The sequence below is a fragment of the Melanostigma gelatinosum genome, assembly GCF_949748355.1.
Source record: "Melanostigma gelatinosum genome assembly, chromosome: 6".
In the NCBI taxonomy this organism is placed as follows: Eukaryota; Metazoa; Chordata; class Actinopteri; order Perciformes; family Zoarcidae; genus Melanostigma; species Melanostigma gelatinosum.
The window spans coordinates 205001-226170 of record NC_136639.1 but is presented as its reverse complement, the minus strand read 5'-3'; the positions used below and the strand labels follow the sequence as shown (position 1 = coordinate 226170).

The 21170-nt window shown below is 42.4% G+C and overlaps 1 protein-coding gene across 2 annotated transcripts in view; it reads left to right on the top strand.

The window, feature by feature from the left end:
* The first annotated feature begins 3888 nt into the window (after positions 1-3888).
* LOC306778793 (regulator of G-protein signaling 3-like) overlaps positions 3889-21170 on the top strand; it is a 33980-nt gene continuing 16698 nt past the window's right edge. Inside the window, exons 1-8 of one of the 2 annotated variants that reach the window (XM_079270468.1) lie at positions 3889-4246; positions 6943-7024; positions 14698-14803; positions 15105-15204; positions 15280-15444; positions 15944-15983; positions 16085-16335; positions 18516-18599. In XM_079270468.1, coding sequence (XP_079126594.1) covers positions 4193-4246; positions 6943-7024; positions 14698-14803; positions 15105-15204; positions 15280-15444; positions 15944-15983; positions 16085-16335; positions 18516-18599 — 882 coding nt within the window. In that variant the 5' untranslated portion in view covers positions 3889-4192. Of the gene's footprint in view, positions 4247-6942; positions 7025-14697; positions 14804-15104; positions 15205-15279; positions 15550-15943; positions 15984-16084; positions 16336-18515; positions 18600-21170 lie in introns of both variants that reach the window. The other variant, XM_079270467.1, reaches the window with a different exon arrangement.

Genomic DNA, 21170 nt, shown 5'->3' with positions numbered 1-21170 from the left:
CAGGGTAGGCCTTCTTGAAGAGGTGAGTCTGCAGCGTGATGAAAGATGGGCAGCGACTCTGCTGTCCTGAGGTCAGTGGGGAGTTCATTCCACCACTGAGGGGTCAGGACAGAAAACAGCCGCGACCGGGTCGATCGGCCGCAGGGACCTCTGAGCGACGGGGCGACCGATCGCCCCGAGGCAGCAGAGCGAAGAGGTCGGGCGGGGGTGTAGGGCTTGACCACGACCTGGAGATAGGAAGGAGCTGTTCCTTTCACTGCCCTGTAGGCTAGCCCCAGAGTCTCACACTGGATGCTCTTACAGGGAGCCAGTGTAGAGAACGGAGAAGGGAAGTTGTGTGGGAGAACTTGGGGCGATTGAACATCAGGCTCCGGCAAGTAGTGAGCTGCAGTAGTCCAGGCGAGAGATGACAAGAGCCTGGATGAGCACCTGCACCGTCTCCCCAGTGAGGAAGTGAATCCTCCTGATGCTGTAGAGCAGGAATCTGCAGGAGCGTGTAACCGATGCAATGTTTGCTGAGAACGACAGTTGGTCATCCAGGGTCACACCCAGGTTCCTCACAGTCTGAGTTGGCATCACCACGGTATCATCAATGGTGATGGACAGGTCTCGGTGCGGGCAACCCTTCCCCGGGAGGAACAGTAGCTCGGTTTTGTCCAGGTTGAGCTTGAGGTGGTGTGTCGTCATCCACTTCGAGATGTCAACCAAGCATGCAGCAATGCGTGCCTCGACTTGAGTGTCCCCGGGGGGAAATAACAAGACCAGCTGGGTTTCATCGGCATAACAATGGTAAGAGAAGCCATGCGAGCGAATAACAGAACCCAGAGATGTTGTGTCGAGCGAGAAGAGAAGGGGGCCCAGGACTGAGCCTTGTGGAACCCCCGTAGTCAGCATGCGTGGTTCCGACACGGCCCCCCTCCATGTCACCTGGTAGGATCGACCTGTCAGGTAGGATGCAAACAGGGAGAGTGCAGAACCTGAGACCCCATCCCCTCGAGGGTGGAGAGGAGGATCTGGTGGTTCACAGTGGCAAACGCTGCAGACAGGTCCAGGAGAATCAGGACAGAGGAGAGAGAGTTAGCTCTCGCTGCGTGAAAAGACTCCGTCACCGCAAGGAGGGCTGTCTCTGTCCAGTGACCCACTTTGAACCCGGACTGGTGGGGGTCCAAGAGGCTGTTTTGGTGGAGATAGGAGGATAGTTGAGTAAAGACAGCACGTTCAAGTGTTTTGGAAAGAAAGGGTAGAAGAGAAACCGGTCTGAAGTTCTTGACATCAGAGGGGTCAAGTGATGGCTTCTTCAGAAGGGGGGTGACTCTAGCAGTCTTGAAAGCCGTGGGAAAGCATCCTGAAACAAGATATGTGTTGATGAGGTGGGTGAGGAAAGGAAGGAGTTCAATCGCAATAGACTGAAGAAGATGGGAGGGGATCGGGTCAAGGGAGCACGTGGTGGGGCCGTTAGATGTAACAAGGTTGAGGACCTCGTTGGGGGAGAGGGGAGCAGAGGCATGCAGAGGGGGGAGAGCTGTGGGGGGAGAGCTGGAGAGGGTAGTGATGGAGAGGGACCGGGGGGCTGAGAGAAGGAGGACCTGATATTGTTTACCTTCTTGTCAAAGAAGTTGACGAAATCGTCAGGGAGGAAGTAGGAAGAGGGGAGGGGGGTTGGAGGGGGGGGTTGGAGGAGTGAAGAGAAAGTTTCAAAGAGTTTTTTAGGATTAGAAGCAGAGGTTAGGACCCTCAGGAGACACACACACACACGTGATATTTATAGTGGATATAGATTAAACTGACTCCTGCTCTCTCTTTCTCCCCGGGGGTCCACATGGTTACCATGGGGATGAGAAGCTGCCCTTTAACTATGTGATCCTCACAATACCTCCATCCACTCCCCCACTCCTTCTATCTCAGTGTAAACTCCTCCTCTCTCTCTGACGTCACACTGAGATCTGACTCTCATTCGACCGATCACATCAGAGGAGGATGAGCAGCAGCTGCACTCGTAGCATCAGAAGATGCAGTAGTAGCATCAGAAGTACTGTCAGTAGTAGCATCAGAAGTATTTGTTCCTCTTCAGCGGGTCATGGAGTCTGGCTTTGATATTTTCACATCAATATTTGACTTTTTAGGAAACATTTTAGAGGAAACAGGGTTTTTAATCCAACAAAGTTCAGAACCTTCAGAACCTGAATAAAGGAAGACTCCTGGTTTAAGATCTGCACGTTGTTGGTTCAGCTGCAGGTTGAACTGTGATACAAGACCACCTGTCCTGGTCTGGTCTCTCCTGGTCTGGTCTGGTCTGAGAAGAGGCGGGATGTTCTGGAAGAACACGGCCTGGTCGTGGGACGATGCAGCAGATAATGATGATGGTGGTTATTTGCTTGCAGCAGGCCTCCGGAGCACTCCGTACTCCACTTCAGATACTGACCTGAACCACATCCCCACCACCAAAACGACAACGGCGGCCGCCACAACCAACCTGAACCACATCACCACCACTGGACTCAAAGTACTGAGGAACCACAGTCTGGACCCCACCAACAGCAGCTACGTCTCCACGCTGTGTGTCGACATCAACCGGCGTCAGGCGACCCAGCAACTACCGGTGAGTCCTCCTCCGCTGTCACACATACAGTGTTACAGACTTCAGCAACACAAGGGTCATTAAATAGACGAAGTCAGACTTGGTCTTGACTTGAGACTTGACCTGTCTTCATTTAAGACTTGACCTTGCATTTGCTGGTCTTGACTTGGAACTTGTTGTTGTAGACTCTGGTCTGACCTTTGATATCTTGGGAGCTGCCTTTCTTTGTTTGAGACGTATCTTGACTTACCTGTGGTCCTGTGGTGTTTTTGGAGGTTGGTGGAGAAGGTCTTGAAGCAGACTGATTGAGTGAGGTGTTGAATATGTCTGACAACACTGGAGATGTATCTTTGAATCCATGCAGGTGTATCCTTGAATCCATGCAGGTGTATCCTTGAATCCATGCAGGTGTATATATGCATCCATGCAGGTGTATATATGCATCCATGCAGGTGTATATATGAATCCATGCAGGTGTATATATGCATCCATGCAGGTGTATATATGAATCCATGCAGGTGTATCTTTGAATCCATACAGGTGCAAAGACTTCCTGTCTCACTGTCACGGGGTGTGGTGGTGGACTCAATTGCAGGACCAGAGGTAGTGACAAAACGGGTTTTAATGAGTATTGAACCAAAATAGGAATCGTTACCAGAACACAGGGAGTCCAAGCACAAGACAAGAAATGAGGGGAAAATCTGGCAGGACGAGGCAGGAACTGGAAAACCGGGACCTTGACGAGCCAAACGGACGGGTAGACATGACAATGATCTGGCCGTGAGTGACTGAGAGGCAGGAGTTTATACTGTGACTGACAGAGGCAGGTGAGGAGTTAGGCTGATGAGGAGGGAGGTAGACAGGTGCACTGAATGAGCCGATAGGTGAGGTGAGTGAGAAATAAAAAGACAGGAGAGAAGGGGCAGAGCTGTGACAGTCACAGTGAACCTGAGTCCACTTTTGTGGGTTCCGGTTCAAGTCAGTTCAGGTCTGTGAGGGACTCGCTGAAGACCGTCAGAGTCCGGAGTTGAAAACAGTCGATCCTGAATGACAGCGTTCACACGGGGAGGAGGAGAGAGAGAGTGTGTGTGTGTGTGTGTGTGGGGGGGGGGGAACCAACAGTCAGAAGAATAGCAGGAAACACACACTCACAAACAGAGTGTGTGTCCGTGCGATAAGACTCGCACTTCCTGAACTCTCTGCTCTCTAACATCCAGTAGACTGTTGAGTCTCTCACACACTGGTCCACCTAGACCAGCTGGACCTGGTGGACCCCCTGGTTTTAGTTCAGATTCTTTGTCTCTGAAGCCTGGAATAAATCTCTTTCTCATAATCTGGACCAGGGTCAGATCTATTTCTGGTTCTGTAAATTTGGACCTGGTTCAGACCTGACTGCTCTTTTGTTTGGGTTAGACCCGGATCTGGCTCTTTAAACCTGAGCTGGTTTCCATCTGGCTGTTTTTTGTTGAAATCTCTTTCTGTAAATCTGGACCTGGATTAGACCTGGATCTGTGTTTATTATTCTGGATCTGAATCAGACCGGATCGTCTGAGCCCTGGATCTGAAGATGGACGGGTGGACCTGCAGGATTTGAAATCAACGTGATCCGCTGTGATGCACACGATCCACAGTCTGTGTCGAGTCTGCATCGGACAGAATCTGCCTCAGGTCTGATTATTGATTCTGATTTAGGGACCAGTTCCCTTTTTTATTTGGACTCTGATGAAAGTAGAGTACTGGGTCAGAACTCTGTTCATTCTGTCTTCAAACTCTCTGGAGGAAATTAAGTGGGTTAGGGTTTGGGGGCGTTCAGCTTCGGATTACTTACTACAGAGTTTCCTTCAGGTTTTTGTGAGACTAGTGGATCCTAGACCCTCTAGGGGGGTCTGGGGTCATGAAGAAAATGTTACGGTGAGCTACCAGGACTGTTGTCTGTGTGTTTTCAGCTCCCAGTAGAGTCCAGTAGGACCCACTAGAGTCCAGTACTGGTTTCAGGTTTCTGCTACCAAGATGACATTAAATCGTCAGTTTTTTTTAGTGGAGTCGGTGTAACAGACATTCACCAACAAACACAAACATCACAGCAGGAAGTCTCTTCTGATTGGCTGCACAGTGTGATGTCACTACAGGCTGTTTGGAGGTTTTTGACAGGAAATGACAGAGTTGTGTGTGTTTGTGTGACAAGTCGATCAATAATTCAAACTGCTGATGATGGCACTGAGAAACTCTGTGTGTGTGTGTGTTAGACAGTGTGTGTGTGTGTGTGTGTGTGTAAATTTGTGTGTTTGAACAGGCTACACAAACATTCAAAGACAAACGTGAACTCTTCAGTTCGGCGAAATGTGTTTATTCCGCCCTGAGATTTGTCTTCAGGCCTCCTCTCAAGCTGCAGCTTGTATTCAGCCATGAGCTGTAGAAGTGGAAGAAGTCCCCGTGATGTCACCGTGATGTCACCCGTTGGTTTGTGGTGGGCTGTTTTGAAGCCTCCAGTGCGGCATTTTGACCGAAGCCATCTTGTTTTCCTGAAACCAGAAGGGACGCCAGAGGGGGTAGCGCTACGAACGACTGAACGCTGAATACGACAATTTCAGGGAGCAAAGTATTTCGATCGTCTTTGATGAAGTAAAAACATGTCGTAAGACGAAACACAGGGCAAATGTTCACTGCTGCCGTGGATGAACCAGGATCCTCCTCAACACTGGGCCCACTGAGCATGCTCAGTAGTGTTTCCTTTAGCCCCGCCTCCCAGCCTGGTCCTCATTAATACCTCATTCATTTAATACCTGATGATTAAAATAAGAGAGTTTGTATCTCAGAGTAAATATATATGTTATTATAAATAATGATTAAATATTATTATATATGTTATCATACATAATGATTAAATATTATTTTATATAATGATTAAATATTATTATATATAATAATATATGTTATTATACATAATGGTTAAATATTATTTTATATAATGATTAAATATTATTATATATAAAGATTAAATATTATTATATATAATGATTAAATATTATTATATATAATGATTAAATATTATTACATGTAATGATTAAATATTATTATATATAATGATATATGTTATTACATCACTGTTTAAATATCAGACGTCTGTGGGACATGTGAACCAAACTGAACCTTTAGAGAAACACTGAGAGTCTGAGTCCTCTTTAAAGACCTCCTCCCTGGTGTGTCTACTCAGACCCTGTAGGAGGTTTAATATCAGCCTGTCAGTCTTAACTCAGGGACATTTAACTTCCTTTGTGCAGAGAAAACTCTCAGGAGGAGTCATGGTAACAGACATACCTCCAGTCTGGATCTGCATGTGTCAACATGGCCGAATACATCGACAGTGTTCATCCTCTGGAGAGCAGGAAGAGCAGCAGTCATTAACGTCGACAGTGTTCATCCTCTGGAGAGCAGGAACTTATTTAATCTTCTGGGGAGCAGGAGGAGCATGAATATGTAACTTCTTGTCACAATCAGGGTTTGCCGTGTGTGTTCCTGTAGCTCTTCACTTCCTTCACTTGTCCCTAATCAGTTCATTCAGTGCACCTGCCAGTCACACTCACCTCATCAGCTCATGACTCACCTGCTCACTCTGCCTCCTTCACTGTGAACCCCGGCCTCACACACACACACACACACACACACACACACACACACACACACACACACACACACACACACACACACACACACTGCCACATCATTGTTTGCTCATTGGTTGCTCATCCTGTTCCTGGTTTCCCAGTCTGTCTGCCCTGCCTGCTCTGTCTGCTCTGTCTGCCCTGCCTGCTCTGTCTGCTCTGCCTGCTCTGCCTGCTCTGTTTGCTCTGCCGGCTCTGCCGGCTCTGTCTGCTCTGCCTGCTCTGCCTGCTCTGCCTGCTCTGTCTGCTCTGCCTGCTCTGTCTGCTCTGCCTGCTCTGTCTGCTCTGCCTGCTCTGCATGCTCTGCATGCTCTGCATGCTCTGTCTGCTCTGCCTTGTCCTGCTGGATTTCCGACCTCGTCTCTTGTCTTGTCCTTGGGTTCCCTGTTTGTTTTTGGTTCATTCTCACCACACCTGACTGTCTGTGTTTGAGTCCTCATCATGCCCCGGGACACCTGTAACAGATCATCTCAACAGTAATAAAGTGTCACATCAGTTTCACAGTTCTGGTTTATCGTTTTCAGGATTTATCAGCAGCCACAGAATCTATGTATATGTATGTACAACTAGATGGATGTGTACATGTATATCTATGTAAAGATACGTGTATAAGTACAAGTATGTATGTAAAACTACATGGACGTGTAGAAGTACATGTATCCTACAGATCCAGCTGAACTGAACTCTCTTTGTTGTTTCCAGGTGAACGTTGTTCGAGGAAAAGATGGTTTTGGATTCACGATCTTCTCAGATTGTCCAGTTAAAGTCCAAGCTGTCGACCCCGGTGAGAAAACCCACTATTTAAATATTAGAAACAATGTAAACATGATCACAATTATACACACAAACAATAGAAACATAACATTATCAACATAAACATTATTATTATCATAAACATTCATATTATAAACTAGTGCTGGGCAGTGATTACAATTTTTAATCGCGATTAAAGTTCAAAAATGAATTCTAAAGTAGTGTATTGTGTAGGGGTGTAACGGTTCACAAAGTTCACGGTTGGGTACGATACAGTGGAGCCACGGTTTGGTACGTTTCGGTACAGTAGAAAACTATAAATGCAGAGAAATGTATTTGATTTTAAATATATTTATTCATTACAACTAACATCATAAAGTTATTCTTTGACTTTGAACAATGATGGAACTATACCTGAGTGACTCATCTTCTGGGGTGTCTTCTTAGCGACACATCAGCATAAAAAACAAAAACTGCTCCTTAATGTTATGTAGTATTGTTACTTACATCTTGCAAAAGAGATGTTTAATCTCAATGGGACTACCTGCTTAAATAAAGGATTAAAAAAAAATATATATATATAAATATTTTTTTTCTTCTTTTTTTTTCTTCCAAAACGTATTCGATTCGTCATGCGTACCGAACCGTGAGCCTCATACCGAACGGTTCAATACGAATACGCGTATTGTTACACCCCTATTGTGCACTTTTATTTTAAAGTGCTGCTCTATGAACAACAGGTGAATAACATTGTGTGTGAACACGTTAAACACATCAGGTTGTTGTTAGCAGCAGTGTTCTCTTCACACAGCAGCAGTTCTATCTCTTCTATATCTGTGCTCAGTGTGTGAAACGTTCCACTGCTGTGAACAGAACAACATGTTTCACACGTTCATCTACATGTGTGTGTTGAGTCTTCATCACAGTCAGAGCATGTGATGCAGCGCTACTCTTCATCACTATGATGCTGCTCTACTCTTCATCACTATGATGCTGCTCTACTCTTCATCACTATGATGCAGCTCAACTCTTCATCACTATGATGCTGCTCTACTGTTCATCACTATGATGCTGCTCTACTCTTCATCACTATGATGCAGCTCTACTCTTCATCACTATGATGCTGCTCTACTCTTCATCACTATGATGCAGCTCTACTCTTCATCACTATGATGCTGCTCTACTCTTCATCACTATGATGCTGCTCTACTCTTCATCACTATGATGCTGCTCTACTCTTCATCACTATGATGCTGCTCTACTCTTCATCACTATGATGCTGCTCTACTCTTCATCACTATGATGCTGCTCTACTCTTCATCACTATGATGCTGCTCTACTCTTCATCACTATGATGCTGCTCTACTCTTCATCACTATGATGCAGCTCTACTCTTCATCACTATGATGCTGCTCTACTCTTCATCACTATGATGCTGCTCTACTCTTCATCACTATGATGCAGCTCTACTCTTCATCACTATGATGCAGCTCTACTCTTCATCACTATGATGCTGCTCTACTCTTCATCACTATGATGCAGCTCTACTCTTCATCACTATGATGCAGCTCTACTCTTCATCACTATGATGCTGCTCTACTCTTCATCACTGTGATGCAGCTCTACTCTTCACCACTGTGATGCTGCTCTACTCTTCATCACTATGATGCAGCTCTACTCTTCATCACTATGATGCAGCTCTACTCTTCATCACTGTGATGCAGCTCTACTCTTCATCACTATGATGCAGCTCTACTCTTCATCACTATGATGCAGCTCTACTCTTCATCACTATGACGCTGCTCTACTCTTCATCACTATGATGCAGCTCTACTCTTCATCACTATGATGCAGCTCTACTCTTCATCACTGTGATGCAGCTCTACTCTTCATCACTATGATGCAGCTCTACTCTTCATCACTATGATGCAGCGCTACTCTTCATCACTATGATGCAGCTCTACTCTTCATCACTATGATGCAGCTCTACTCTTCATCACTGTGATGCAGCTCTACTCTTCATCACTGTGATGCAGCTCTACTCTTCATCACTATGATGCAGCTCTACTCTTCATCACTATGATGCTGCTCTACTCTTCATCACTATGATGCTGCTCTACTCTTCATCACTATGATGCAGCTCTACTCTTCATCACTATGATGCTGCTCTACTCTTCATCACTATGATGCTGCTCTACTCTTCATCACTATGATGCAGCTCTACTCTTCATCACTATGATGCTGCTCTACTCTTCATCACTATGATGCAGCGCTATTCTTCATCACTATGATGCAGCGCTACTCTTCATCACTATGATGCAGCGCTACTCTTCATCACTATGATGCAGCGCTATTCTTCATCACTATGATGCAGCGCTACTCTTCATCACTATGATGCTGCTCTACTCTTCATCACTATGATGCTGCTCTACTCTTCATCACTATGATGCAGCGCTATTCTTCATCACTATGATGCAGCGCTATTCTTCATCACTATGATGCAGCGCTACTCTTCATCACTATGATGCAGCGCTATTCTTCATCACTATGATGCAGCGCTACTCTTCATCACTATGATGCTGCTCTACTCTTCATCACTGTGATGCAGCTCTACTCTTCACCACTGTGATGCTGCTCTACTCTTCATCACTATGATGCTGCTCTACTCTTCATCACTATGATGCAGCTCTACTCTTCATCACTATGATGCAGCTCTACTCTTCATCACTATGATGCAGCTCTACTCTTCATCACTGTGATGCAGCTCTACTCTTCATCACTATGATGCTGCTCTACTCTTCATCACTGTGATGCAGCTCTACTCTTCATCACTGTGATGCTGCTCTACTCTTCATCACTATGATGCAGCTCTACTCTTCATCACTATGATGCAGCTCTACTCTTCATCACTATGATGCAGCGCTACTCTTCATCACTATGATGCAGCTCTACTCTTCATCACTATGATGCAGCTCTACTCTTCATCACTATGATGCAGCTCTACTCTTCATCACTATGATGCTGCTCTACTCTTCATCACTATGATGCTGCTCTACTCTTCATCACTGTGATGCTGCTCTACTCTTCATCACTGTGATGCAGCTCTACTCTTCATCACTGTGATGCTGCTCTACTCTTCATCACTGTGATGCAGCTCTACTCTTCATCACTATGATGCTGCTCTACTCTTCATCACTATGATGCAGCTCTACTCTTCATCACTTTGATGCTGCTCTACTCTTCATCACTATGATGCTGCTCTACTCTTCATCACTATGATGCATCTCTACTCTTCATCACTATGATGCAGCGCTACTCTTCATCACTATGATGCAGCGCTACTCTTCATCACTATGATGCAGCTCTACTCTTCATCACTATGATGCAGCTCTACTCTTCATCACTGTGATGCAGCTCTACTCTTCATCACTGTGATGCTGCTCTACTCTTCATCACTATGATGCTGCTCTACTCTTCATCACTATGATGCTGCTCTACTCTTCATCACTATGATGCTGCTCTACTCTTCATCACTATGATGCTGCTCTAATCTTCATCACTATGATGCAGCTCTACTCTTCATCACTATGATGCTGCTCTACTCTTCATCACTATGATGCAGCTCTACTCTTCATCACTATGATGCTGCTCTACTCTTCATCACTATGATGCTGCTCTACTCTTCATCACTATGATGCTGCTCTACTCTTCATCACTATGATGCTGCTCTACTCTTCATCACTATGATGCAGCGCTACTCTTCATCACTATGATGCAGCTCTACTCTTCATCACTATGATGCAGCTCTACTCTTCATCACTATGATGCTGCTCTACTCTTCATCACTATGATGCTGCTCTACTCTTCATCACTATGATGCAGCTCTACTCTTCATCACTATGATGCAGCTCTACTCTTCATCACTATGATGCAGCGCTACTCTTCATCACTATGATGCAGCTCTACTCTTCATCACTATGATGCAGCGCTACTCTTCATCACTATGATGCAGCTCTACTCTTCATCACTATGATGCTGCTCTACTCTTCATCACTATGATGCAGCGCTACTCTTCATCACTATGATGCAGCTCTACTCTTCATCACTATGATGCAGCTCTACTCTTCATCACTATGATGCTGCTCTACTCTTCATCACTATGATGCTGCTCTACTCTTCATCACTATGATGCAGCTCTACTCTTCATCACTATGATGCAGCGCTACTCTTCATCACTATGATGCAGCTCTACTCTTCATCACTATGATGCATCTCTACTCTTCATCACTATGATGCAGCGCTACTCTTCATCACTGTGATGCAGCGCTACTCTTCATCACTGTGATGCTGCTCTACTCTTCATCACTGTGATGCAGCTCTACTCTTCATCACTGTGATGCTGCTCTACTCTTCATCACTGTGATGCAGCTCTACTCTCTACTCTTCATCACTATGATGCAGCTCTACTCTTCATCACTATGATGCAGCGCTACTCTTCATCACTGTGATTCATCTCTACTCTTCATCACTATGATGCAGCGCTACTCTTCATCACTGTGATGCAGCGCTACTCTTCATCACTGTGATGCTGCTCTACTCTTCATCACTGTGATGCAGCTCTACTCTCTACTCTTCATCACTATGATGCAGCTCTACTCTTCATCACTATGATGCAGCTCTACTCGTCATCACTATGATGCAGCGCTACTCTTCATCACTATGATGCAGCTCTACTCTTCATCACTATGACCCAGCTCTACTCTTCATCACTAGATGCAGCTCTACTCTTCATCACTATGATGCAGCTCTACTCTTCACCACTATGATGCTGCTCTACTCTTCATCACTATGACGCAGCTCTACTCTTCATCACTATGACGCAGCTCTACTCTTCATCACTATGACCCAGCTCTACTCTTCATCACTATGATGCAGCGCTACTCTTCATCACTATGATGCAGCTCTACTCTTCATCACTATGATGCAGCTCTACTCTTCATCACTATGACCCAGCTCTACTCTTCATCACTATGATGCAGCGCTACTCTTCATCACTATGATGCAGCTCTACTCTTCATCACTATGATGCAGCTCTACTCTTCATCACTATGATGCAGCGCTACTCTTCATCACTATGATGCAGCTCTACTCTTCATCACTATGATGCAGCTCTACTCTTCATCACTATGATGCAGCGCTACTCTTCATCACTATGATGCAGCTCTACTCTTCATCACTATGATGCAGCGCTACTCTTCATCACTATGATGCAGCGCTACTCTTCATCACTATGACGCAGCTCTCCTCTTCATCACTATGATGCAGCTCTACTCTTCATCACTATGATGCAGCTCTACTCTTCATCACTATGATGCAGCGCTACTCTTCATCACTATGATGCAGCGCTACTCTTCATCACTATGATGCAGCTCTACTCTTCATCACTATGACCCAGCTCTCCTCTTCATCACTATGATGCAGCTCTACTCTTCATCACTATGATGCAGCTCTACTCTTCATCACTATGATGCAGCGCTACTCTTCATCACTATGATGCAGCTCTACTCTTCATCACTATGATGCAGCTCTACTCTTCATCACTATGATGCTGCTCTACTCTTCATCACTATGATGCAGCTCTACTCTTCATCACTATGATGCAGCTCTACTCTTCATCACTATGATGCAGCTCTACTCTTCATCACTATGATGCAGCTCTACTCTTCATCACTATAACACTATAAACACTATAAACATGAACATTATCAACATGAACACTATAAACATGAACACTATCAACACTATAAACACTATAAACACTATAAACATGAACACTATAAACATGAACATTATCAACACTATAAACACTATAAACATGAACACTATAAACATGAACATTATCAACATGAACACTATAAACATGAACACTATAAACATGAACACTATCAACACTATAAACATGAACACTATAAACATGAACACTATAAACATGAACACTATAAACATGAACACTATAAACATGAACACTATCAACACTATAAACATGAACACTATAAACATGAACACTATAAACATGAACACTATCAACACTATAAACACTATCAACACTATAAACACTATAAACACTATAAACATGAACACTATAAACATGAACATTATCAACATGAACACTATAAACATGAACACTATCAACACTATAAACACTATAAACACTATAAACATGAACACTATAAACATGAACACTATAAACATGAACACTATAAACATGAACATTATCAACATGAACACTATAAACATGAACACTATCAACACTATAAACACTATAAACACTATAAACATGAACATTATCAACATGAACACTATAAACATTATAAACATGAACACTATAAACACTATAAACACTATAAACATGAACACTATAAACATGAACATTATCAACATGAACACTATAAACATGAACACTATCAACACTATAAACACTATAAACACTATAAACATGAACACTATAAACATGAACACTATAAACATGAACACTATAAACATGAACACTATCAACACTATAAACACTATAAACACTATAAACATGAACACTATAAACATGAACACTATAAACATGAACACTATAAACATGAACACTATCAACACTATAAACACTATAAACACTATAAACATGAACACTATAAACATGAACACTATCAACACTATAAACACTATAAACACTATAAACATGAACACTATAAACATGAACACTATAAACATGAATACTATAAACATGAACACTATAAACATGAACACTATAAACATGAACACTATCAACACTATAAACATGAACACTATAAACACTATAAACACTATAAACATTATAAACATGAACACTATAAACACTATAAACATGAACACTATAAACACTATAAACATGAACACTATAAACATGAACACTATTAACATTATAAACATGAACACTATAAACACTATAAACATTATAAACATGAACACTATAAACATGAACACTATTAACATTATAAACATGAACACTATAAACACTATAAACATTATAAACATGAACACTATAAACACTATAAACATTATAAACATGAACACTATTAACATTATAAACATTATAAACATGAACACTATAAACACTATAAACATTATAAACATGAACACTATAAACATTATAAACATGAACACTATAAACACTATAAACACTATAAACATTATAAACATGAACACTATTAACATTATAAACATTATAAACATGAACACTATAAACACTATAAACACTATAAACATTATAAACATTATAAACATCAACACTATAAACATGAACATTATAAACATCAACACTATAAACATAAACATGAACACTATAAACACTATAAACATTATAAACATTATAAACATCAACACTATAAACATGAACATTATAAACATCAACACTATAAACATTATAAACATCAACACTATAACCATGAACATTATAAACATAAACACTATAAACATTATGAACATTATAAACATGAACACTATAAACACTATAAACATTATAAACATGAACAGACATAAGTTATAAGACTAAAGCTCATGAACTTCTCCGCCACCTGATTGGACTCACTAGCTGGGCTGTGATTGGTCTAAACTGCAGAACAAACCACCTTCAGGTGAGATCTGTAGCGGTGAGTTTACGGCTTTATTTGTTTGTAGGAGGTCCGGCTCACCGGTCTGGTCTCCGTCATGGAGACTTGGTCCTGCAGCTGAATGGACTTCCTGTGGAAACCTGGAAGTGTGTCGACCTCGCCAACACCATCAGGTAGCCCCGCCCCCTCAGAGTCTGACCTACTACCTGTTACCTGTTAGTGTTTACTCTGTTTAATTAGAACTTCATATGGAAAATAAGTCCACCTTTTGGGTCTCAGCAGCCCTCTGAAGGCAGACGAGTCTAGTCTCAGGATTAAACAGCTTCACAAAGTTTGCATTTAAAACCGAAAATAAAATAATGGGTGTAACGCGAGACTTACACCCATTCATTTTGGATTGAAAACACAAGTTTGATGAATGTATTTCGATTTTATTGTTGACTTTAATATTATAACCTGTCTGTCTGTATTCAGGAGCTGCTCGTCTCAGATCGTGTTGGTGGTCTGGAGAGGTGGTTTCCCTGAGCTCAGGTCAGGATGTGAAGCTTTGCTCCGCCCACCAACACACAACCAGGTGAGTCTCTATAAATAAACAGTCCGACACCTGCTGGTCACAACAGGAACTGACCGTCTCCTCGTCGTTTCCTAGGCAACAGGCAGGAAACTCCTGCCTCACCCCGCCCACAGTAAACATGGCCGCAGATGGGGTCAAGGGTCAGGGGTCCGGTCTAGTTGGGGGGCTCTGGGCTCTCTGTGGAGGGACAGGAAGGCGGACCATGAGGAGGAGGAGGAGGAGCAGGAGGAAGATCAGGAGGTGACCGAGTACTCGTCTCGCACCACCACACTCAAGGGCACCCGCGTGACATCATCAGACGGAGACAATTACATCATCCTGTCACCTGTCAATCCAGGAGGACAGGTGAGTCTGAGGAGGCGGGGCCTCTCAAAATGTGTCTTCTCATCGTCTCTTCTCATCGCAGGTAGAGGTCGGAGCCATCTGAGCCTGACTTAATATCTCACTAGAACCTTTCAACTGACTCCAAAAAACACCTAGAACATTTCATGAGAACCATAACATTACTGATGGTGTTTCTCCTGAACCCAACATAGAACCTTTCACATTCAAACATGATGCAGAACCTTTAAGCTCTTTCCCCTCCACTAGAACAGAACTGACAACCTTTCTCCCCACCAAGAACCCTGAAGCTTACGTAGAACTTTCCAAGCAGACACGATCAGTCCGACAGAACGTCGTCATCATGATGTTTCTTCTTTCACAGTCATCCTAATAACGTTCCGTCTCTGTGTTGTAGCTGCTGCAGCCGGTTTATCATGACAGCAATGGAACTCTCGGTAACACCACTCGGACTATTGATCATTCATGAATATATTGAATATATTACCTGTGTATTGATGATATATATTACTGCTGTTGTTTTGTTGTTGATCACCAGGGCGTCTGTACCAGACTCACCCCAGCAGAGGTCAGAACCTCCTCCACGACCCTCCACCCGGATCGTCACGGCAACTTATCGGTGGCTACACCTCCACCCTGCCCCCGCCCCCCTCCTCTTCATCAGCCCCGCCCAGTAACTACGGCAACTACCAGAACTGCGCCATCATCCAATCACATCTGCCCTGCCCTGCCTACGGAACCTACGTTACCCTGGAACCCAAAACCCTCATCTTCCCCATCTTTGTCCAGGTAAGAACCTAAAATCTAATCAGCTTCTATGTATTAGAACCTTCTCATATACGGTTGTATTAGACCAGTTTTATATGTTAGACTCTTCTTATATACATTACATTACAGTCATTCAGCGGACGCTTTTATCCAAAGCAACTTACAATTCAGATTCTACCACGTTCATAGGCGCAACGTTTGGGGTTAAGTGTCTTACTCAAGGACATGGACCAGCCGGGGATGGAGCCTCTGATTGAAGGACGGCCCTGCTCTCCACTTAGCCACAGTCGCCCTTGCATTAGACCCGTCTTCTATATGATTCTATGTATTAGGCCCTTCTTATATACAGTTATATGCATTAGTGTGGTGGAGAATAACTATTCAATAGTACCGAGTGAGTCCTACAATACTGAAACAAGAAACATGGAGGAAAGAAGTTTGTCCTTAAAGTATTTATTCTCTGGTCAGAGAAGGATTCACCGTCATACTGACTGCAGGTCAGTCTGCAGAGGATGAGCCAAGAGTTCAGTTTGTCTCATGCTCTTAAGCATCTCAGCACACAGCAGGGGGAACATCAGGTATTTACAGTATAACAATTGATCGACGGTTTCAAGCTCCCCATTGACCCCTCCAGTCACCCCTTCCTCTTCTGAGCCTCGTCACACAAAGAGATCTTTCTTTATTACTCTTGGCCATCTCTGAGAATCCTCACGCCTCAACACTCTCTGGTTAAACTGCAACGCCCATTTGGTTACTTCCCCTTATCAAAGATAACCCATATGGTCCTGTTACCACTCTCCTGTACGGTTCTATGTATTATACCCTTCTTATATATGGTCTATGTATTAGACCCATCTTATATATGGTTATATGTATTAGACCCATCTTATATATGGTTATATGTATTAGACCCTTCTTATATACGGTTCTATGCATTAGACCCTTCTTGTATAAGGTTCTATGTATTAGACCCTTCTTGTATAAGGTTCTATGTATTAGACGCTTCTTGTATAAGGTTCTATGTATTAGACGCTTCTTGTATAAGGTTCTATGTATTAGACCCTTCTTGTATAAGGTTCTATGTATTAGACGCTTCTTATACAAGGTTCTATGTATTAGCCGCTTCTTATATAAGGTTCTATGTATTAGCCGCTTCTTATATAAGGTTATATGGATTAGCCGCTTCTTATATAAGGTTCTATGTATTAGACCCTTCTTGTATAAGGTTCTATGTATTAGCCGCTTCTTATATAAGGTTCTATGTATTAGCCGCTTCTTATATAAGGTTATATGGATTAGACGCTTCTTATATAAGGTTCTATGTATTAGACCCTTCTTGTATAAGGTTCTATGTATTAGACGCTTCTTATATAAGGTTCTATGTATTAGACGCTTCTTATATAAGGTTCTATGGATTAGACGCTTCTTATATAAGGTTCTATGTATTAGACCCTTCTTATATACGGTGCTATGTATTAGACCCTTCTTATATAAGGCTCTATGTATTAGACGCTTCTTATATAAGGTTCTATGTATTAGACGCTTCTTATATACGGTTCTATGTATTAGACCCTTCTTATACAAGGTTCTATGTATTAGACGCTTCTTATATACGGTTCTATGTATTAGACCCTTCTTGTATAAGGTTCTATGTATTAGACGCTTCTTATATAAGGTTCTATGTATTAGACACTTCTTATATAAGGTTCTATGTATTAGACGCTTCTTATATAAGGTTCTATGTATTAGACCCTTCTTATATACGGTTCTATGTATTAGACCCTTCTTGTATAAGGTTCTATGTATTAGACGCTTCTTATATAAGGTTATATGTATTAGACGCTTCTTATATAAGGTTCTATGTATTAGACGCTTCTTATATAAGGTTCTATGGATTAGACGCTTCATATATAAGGTTCTATGTATTAGACGCTTCATATATAAGGTTCTATGTATTAGACGCTTCTTGTATAAGGTTCTATGTATTAGACGCTTCTTGTATAAGGTTCTATGTATTAGACGCTTCTTGTATAAGGTTCTATGTATTAGACGCTTCTTGTATAAGGTTCTATGTATTAGACGCTTCTTGTATAAGGTTCTATGTATTAGACGCTTCTTATATACGGTTCTATGTATTAGACTGCTGGTCCTGAGTCTTTCTTTTGTTGTGAGGTTGGGTTCATGATGTGTTCTGTTTTCAGCCCCTAGACCTCTGCAGCCCAGACAGAACCTTGCTGATGTCAGAGGAAATGGTTCTACACCAAGCCCACCTCTTGCCTGCAAAGGTAACTGTACTACAAGTATTCCAGTACTACTACTACCAACGAACTACAAGCACACAGGTACTGTAACTGTTCCAGTACTATTGCCAAAGAACTACAAGTACTCAGGTCCTGCAAGTGTTCCAATACTACTGACAAATAACTACAAGTACACAGGTACTGCAAGTATTCCAGTACTACTGCCAAAGAACTACAAGTACACAGGTACTGTAAGTGTTCCAGTACCACTGCCAAAGAACTACAAGTACTCAGGTACTGCAAGTATTCCAGTACTACTGCCAAATAACTACAAGTACACAGGTACTGCAAATCAGAGCTGAAACAAGGAAAGTAATCTACTACTTATATTTTATTTGATTCATCGTTTCAATAATTAGTATTAATAATAAAAACTGCTCTCAGAATAGTACTACTAGTTTTACTGCATTAAAGACACAAAGTGATTATTGATCCGAAAGTCTGCAGACTGAACCTGATCCTGAAGGCCATGAAGACCTGAACCAGGATCAGTGTCACACACACACACCTACACACACACACACCTACACACTACACTAGAACATGATGTCACTGTCAGACATTTCTCAGGTTCACATGATTAAATATCAAACAAACATGCTGTGATCATTTCATGACAGCTATTAATGGTTTAATTGACAGTTACACTAAAAGATGGAAGAGCAGCACTCACTGCCATGGCTTGGTCAAGATAACTGGCAATTAATGAAAAAACGTGACTTTGCCCTCAAAAGGTCTCTAGTCACAAAGACAAATACTGATCATCTCATTACACAGGCCGAAGAAACAAAGTAGTCACGAGCTACGCAAAGCTAAGATGAATTACTTCTCAGAGCTCATTGAAGAGGCTATGAGCAAGACTTGACATGCAGTTACAGACCCATCGCCATCCAATTATAGCAGAGCAACTCATAATACATCTAGAGACAGGATCTAGAATCAGGTACTGTATCAACAGCAGTTTGGATTCAGACCCAAACATTCTACTGAGCCTGCAAACTGTCATGTAATTGAACAAAGAACAGGTCTTTTGGACAAAGGTCATGCTGTGGGAGCAGTTTTATTTGACTTAAAAAAGGCTTTCGATACCGTTAACCACAGCGTCCCGATATCCAATCTTCCCAAATTTCAAATTTCTGATGATGCCTCATAATGGTTTGACTCGTACCTCAGGGGAAGAGTACAATGTGTGAGAGTCAATGGGGAGAAGTATGCATGGGGATCCCCCAGGGGTCGGTTCTAGGTCCTGTGCTATTTAGCATGTATATCAACGACCTACCTGAGAGTTGTCCTGGGGTTGGCTGCCAGATGTATGCTGATGATAGTTATTTATACATCTGCCAGAACATCTAGCAAGGCCGCTGACCAGCTCACTGAATCATTACATTCTGTATCGCATGGCTTGAGTCCTCTCACTGAACACTGGATGTAAAAAAACTGTTTCAATTAGTTTTTCAAAAACGACACGAAACGAAAATGCAAGATTTATGGTAGAAATAAAGAATTAGGTCATCAGTGAGGTTGACAATGTGAAGTACTTAGGAATCATCTTAGACTCTCATCTAAGATTTGATAAACAAGTGCGTAATATCAGCAAAAAGGTTAAATCAAATCTCAACTGCTTCAGATTCATCAGAAAATATCTGCCATTCAGTAGAACCCAGCTCTACATGCATACCATGATATCCTCACACCTATCATACTGCATCACTACCTGATCACAAGCCTCACAATCAACCACACAACCCATCATATCACTGTAACCAGACATTACACACAATCAACTACACAACCCATCATATCACTGTAACCAGACATTACACACAATCAACTACACAACCCATCATATCACTGTAACCAGACATTACACACAATCAACTACACAACCCATCATATCACTGTAACCAGACATTACACACAATCAACTACACAACCCATCATATCACTGTAACCAGACATTACACACAATCAACTACACAACCCATCATATCACTGTAACCAGACATTACACACAATCAACTACACAACCCATCATATCACTGTAACCAGACATTACACACAATCAACCACACAACCCATCATATCACTGTAACCAGACATTACACACAATCAACCACACAACCCATCATATCACTGTAACCAGACATTACACACAATCAACCACACAACCCATCATATCACTGTAACCAGACATTACACACAATCAACCACACAACCATCATATCACTGTAACCAGACATTACACACAATCAACTACACAACCCAACTAAGATGGAAAAAGGTCTTCTTTTGGGTGATGTTGGGAGTAGAACCTCTCTGAACTGTGGAAGACCGCACGTCTCTCGCTGCTGAGTGCCAAAGTCAGCTGGATCCGGTTTACAATCAAAAAGTATTTCATGATTACAGAGGCTAAACAGTTGCAATCTGAATTAAACTATCGATAGAAATATGTTTCATGAAACAGAGACCACATGCATGCATCTCACTCACAGCAGGTCTGGCCCTCCAGGTATTGAAGAACAAGAGTGGATGTGGTCTGAGGATTGCTCCCTCAAA